Source organism: Natrix helvetica (assembly GCF_964273705.1).
Source record: "Natrix helvetica genome assembly, chromosome: 3".
Lineage (NCBI taxonomy): Eukaryota > Metazoa > Chordata > Lepidosauria > Squamata > Natricidae > Natrix > Natrix helvetica.
Window position 1 is genome coordinate 23,140,546 of NC_138549.1, and position 4,872 is coordinate 23,145,417.

At 52.1% G+C, this 4,872-nt stretch overlaps 1 protein-coding gene across 1 annotated transcript; it reads right to left on the minus strand.

Moving 5' to 3' along the window:
- Positions 1-2,161: 2,161 nt before the first annotated feature.
- On the minus strand, positions 2,162-4,623 carry SOX21 (SRY-box transcription factor 21). The gene has a single exon (XM_081948901.1). It carries the CDS (start codon positions 4,506-4,508, stop codon positions 3,678-3,680), a length of 831 nt encoding a protein of 276 aa, XP_081805027.1. The 5' UTR covers positions 4,509-4,623; the 3' UTR covers positions 2,162-3,677.
- Between the last annotated feature and the right edge of the window lie 249 nt (positions 4,624-4,872).

A 4,872-nucleotide genomic window follows, 5' to 3' on the forward strand; every position in this document is an offset into this window, starting at 1 on the left:
CGGAACACGTGGTTGGACGGTTTGTTCATGAAAAAGCAGCAACCTTGGCCTAGCTCTTGAGACAATCCTATATATATATATATATTTAGAAAATTTAAAAGAAAATGAATGAAAGAAAAATCTTTATTGGGTGTTTTTTTTTACTCTAGGAAATTATAACCGTCGGAGAATTTGGCCCCTTTCCCGAACGGAATGCAAAAGGAAAAAGTCACAACCGGCAATTCAGATACTAACTAAACCGATTCACTTTTTGCAGCTCTACATTTAATTAAACGGGAATAAGTCAGGCTTCATTCCCTTGGACTTAGTTCCGAATGAACATCTAGCGAACCTCGTGGTTTAATTGAAAATAAACGTTCCTAATAACATTTTCATGGAGCTGCCAGGCAACGCCTGCTGGACAAAAAATAAAAAGATTTCCATTTGGCTGTAATTCGGAGTAAAGCTTTCCTGCTAGAGAAACTTTTACCTTCTCTGCAACACACAAGACCACAAAGCGGGACTGGGGGTCGTGAGTGTGTGTGTTGCAATTGTGTATTATTGGAAGCCCCAATGTATGCAGTGGATTTACTTTCTAACCCGCGCAGGCTCTCCTAAGGGCAAGTTGATTATCTGAATCCGTTTCTCTTCTCTGCCGAGGTTTGATTCTCCAGCCCCGAAGTGGGATTAGAAACGCCACTTTAGCAGGCGCTGGAGAGGCGTTTGCGGGACAGGCAGCCAAAGGCGCTCGCTTCACTAATACCCGGGCGGGGTCCAAAGCAACAGGTTTCCTTGCATTAGTGCAGTGGACAAGTGGAGAGCAAAGCTCAAGAAGCCTGTGAAAATGGGATTTCTAGAGATCAGCGAGAGGTTCCCTGTAGAGAAACGATGGCCCTCACCAAGAGGGTGGAGGTGGAGACAGGATTTAATTAACCGTGTCAGGGCTAATTACCCCTGGACTGTCCGAATTAGTTTTGCATAATCTCTCCCAAACCATATGAATTCACTTAAGAACCTGCAAAAATAATAATAACGCGGGAGACAACAGAAAGAGGGTCATTCTAATGAGCTGTGTTAGGCCATGAAACATTCCGCCAAATCTATCTTCGCCCCCTCCTTCCCCCTCCCTGCACCAGCACCAGTTAACGCGCGCCTAGGGGAGAGAAAGTGTGTTTTGCACGCCCAGGGAAGACGATGAAGGGAAGTAGAAATCCTTCCCAACAGGCGCTAGTGAAAAGACCAGAAGACCAGACCAACTGCACAAATAAGAGCCTGGCCAGGGCTTTGCCCCCGAGGTCTTGATATCCTGTGGGCCCTCCCACTTGCCTGAATCAAACCTCATGAATCCAGGGGCTCTGCCACTCTGTTTCCCCCAGGAATAAAGAACACGTTAGGTCCCCAGGAAAGGCTTTGGAACTTCAGGAAGATCCTTCCCCAAGTAGGCCACTGTCTCTCTGGGGAAACTTCCTGGCCCTCCAACTAAACTTCCCAGCAAGTGTGCAAAGAATAGCAGCCTGAAGTGCTGTAGGAGGAGACCTCTCTTCCCCGGAGAGAGGCCAGCCTGACAAAGAAACCAGTGGCAGAATCCTAGACATATTTTTACTTCTGTTCTGGTTTCAAGGACTCCATACACCTGTCCTTCAGGGCTTCACATTGGTCGGATAGTTGTTGTTTGTTTTTAAATCTTTTGGGGCCTAACCCCGAAGAACCCACAGAAGAGGGAGACCTCTTCAGTCCAGAATAAAGATCTTTGTGAAAATAAGAAACCACCCCAAGACACCTGAATTAAATCATGCGGGTTTGTGAAACTCTTTGATAGCGAAGGGGAGGGGGGTAAAGAGCAGTCAAACAAGTTTTTTTGCTGTGAAGAGATTCAGTAGAAACCAGCCCCCTAGTTGGCTGTGTATCCAAGGGAGCTCGTGAAGGCTGATTCTTTTTAATCTCCCTTTCCCTTTTCAAATGATAGCAGAGGTATTGGATTTTTTTTTTAAATCGTCTGCCCCATTCACAATTTCAAATGGGATAAATCAGGCAACAATGGTCTGATTTAGATTTCCTAGTCAATCCATTCAAAAGTGAAACAAAGACCGCCTTTGGAGTATACCTTACATTTCCCCTGGCCTAGGCAGGTAAGGGCAATTGAGATTAGCATCTTGTAAGTAACTCAACAAGAAATAGAGGATTTTCTCTTTTCCCTGCTTCAGGCTTTTATTTAAACTCTTTGTTCCAAAATGAACAGAGTGGCAAGTCGGAGTCTAATTGTACAGATATAGCTTAGACGTCTAATTTTAAATTAGAGCACACCAGCAAACTCATTTATACACGTCAAATGTTAAAACCAATATTTTTTTAAAAAAACTTTTTTTTCTTCAAAAAACTTTATATTACAGAATGAGAAAGAAAAGAAGAATGAAAGAAAGAATCCCTAAGTACTGTTTAAGCAAGTTGATTTCACAAACATTAATCCAAATATACACATTACAAAAGTAAAAGAAAATTGTTGCGATGGAGGAAATTGTTTAAAATGAGCTTTGATTCCTCCTCCAAAAAAATCATTATTTGCAACTGAATATTTATGCTTTTGTTAAAAAAATAAAGATTTCTCCCACCCACCCAAGCGGAGTGACTGCCAATCACATGAGAACACCCGGTTTTTTTTAAGGTGATGGAGTTAGGGAGAGGGGAAAAAAGGGTAAGTGTTTTTGTCTTGAACACGCAGGACTGAGATACACTGACATCATAATAAATATATTATTTCCCTCAAGTGGGAAGTCCGTTTTTTTAAAAAAAAGAAAAGAAAGAAAGAAAAGCCTCGAACTCAAATGGCAACCGGGAAAAGTGACTCGCAGTTTGGACTGACTCGCAGCCGTCTGAATCTGACTTGAGACGGGAGGGTGAGTCTTACGGATTTTATCCCCCCCCCCTTCCTTCGTCTGCTCGGAAGCAAGTCTCTTTGAAGTCAGCCAGACCTAGCAGCATCGAGCCAACGTGGGCGTAGGATAACAGCCAAACCCCAAACCCACAGTTTTCAAATAATATAGCCTTAGACCTAAAGTTCTCATGGACAGGTATACATTTTACAAACTTCAGGTGAGATGCGGGGATGGCAGGAGGAAGAGCGAGCAGCCGTTTTCTCTTCTGGGGAGAGTGAAGCGCCTTGTATAAGGGCTCTGCTTTTGGTACGGGCGGGGTGGCGGTGTAAACTCTCTTTTTGCTCAGTAGCATCCAGACATGAAAAGAAAAGCTCGCGAATACGTCGGGGCTGGGGGGGGGGGGGAAACTTGGCTAGCATATACTCGGAATTGCGGGTCAGGATAGGACGTGGGTTGGGGGGGGGAGCGAAGGAGAGAGGAGACGAAAGCGGGCATGTGGGGGGGAGGGGTAATGGAACGGAAAGCAAAGCAACTCCCAAGGTCGTCGGAAGCGGGTCTTGCGGATCTTCCCGGAAAGGAAACGTCGAGGGAGCAGCGATTTCTAGGTCCCTCCAGCCGTGCCGGGGAGTTAAGCCGGGAGGTCGCCGACGTGGGTTCCCGTCTCAGGAGCTGAAGAGAGGGCGAGCCAAGCGCCAGGCTGCGGGTTTCTCGCAGGGAGCCAGGCGGGGCTGACGGCCGGCGCTCTCTCCTTGCGGCTGCAGTCCGGCCCCCGCGAGGGCCGCCCAGCTCTTCTCGGCCCCGGGCTCCTCCTCAGGGCGCTGATTGTCATAGGGCCGCGGCGTAGGCCGCTGCCGGGTAAGGGTCCAGTTGAGGTTTGCCCATGCCAGGCAGCAGGATGTAGGCCAGGGGCGGCTGGAGTCCCGAGCTGGGCCAGGCGCTGCAGTTGCAGGGGATCATGTAGCCGGGGTTGCCGGGGGACGGGTGCGAATGACTGTGGCCCCCGCTGGCCGCGGCGGCGGCTGCTGCAGCTGCTGCGGCGTGGAAAGCGCCTCCAGCCGTCGGGTAAGCCAGCGAGGAGGCGGCGTAGGGCAGTCCGCCCGCCGAGCCGCCGCCCGCCGAGGACGAGATCTCCGCTGCCATCTTTGAGCCCAGGTCGAGCAGCGAGTAAGGGCTGCCCGCAGCCGCAGCCGCTGCCGCCGCCGCGGCGGAGTGAGGGAAGAAGACGCGGGCGGCCGCAGCGGCTGCGGCTTTCTCCGGGTTGGCCAGGAGGGCTTCGTGGCCGTGGAGGGCGCCGGCTTTGAGCGCCGGGTGATGCGGCCCGAGGGGGTGGACGTGGGGGTCGCCGACGTCGGGCAAGCCGTAGGAGACCACCGGAAAGGCGAACTTGTCCTTCTTGAGGAGCGTCTTGGGTTTCCTCCGCGGCCGGTACTTGTAGTCCGGGTGCTCCTTCATGTGCATGGCCCGCAGCCGCTTGGCCTCGTCGATGAAGGGCCGCTTCTCGGCCTCGCTCAGCAGCTTCCACTCGGCGCCCAGCCGCTTGGAGATCTCCGAGTTGTGCATCTTGGGGTTCTCCTGGGCCATCTTGCGCCGCTGCGCCCGCGACCAGACCATGAAGGCGTTCATGGGCCGCTTCACGTGGTCCGCCGGCTTGGCCATGCCCGCGGCGGCAGCGGCAGCGGCGGCGGCGGCAGCAGCGCCCAGCCCGTCGCTGCGAGCCACCCGCAGGAAATCAATGGTGGCTGCGGGGCCGGATCCGAAGTTGCCTCCCCCACCCTCCTCCTCCTCCTCCTCCTCGCGGGCGGGGGGCGATCCTCGCACCGTCGTCTTGGCCCTCCGCTCCTCTGCCGTCGAAGCTCTCCGCCCCGCGCCGTTCAGGGAAAGGCGAAGGTAGCAAAAAGTTCCTTTAAAACTCAAGTCCGCCCGGCCTCTGCCTTGCTCCCAGCCGGGGAAAAGCGTTCGACAGCCACCCAGACGAGATCGCCGCCTCCGCGAGCAGCGACAAACGGAGGAAGCCGACCTT

What these genes read in the sequence shown, in the direction of transcription:
- SOX21 (XM_081948901.1), bottom strand. Translation starts at nt 4,508, where the DNA reads ATGGCCAAGCCGGCGGACCACGTGAAGCGGCCCATGAACGCCTTCATG.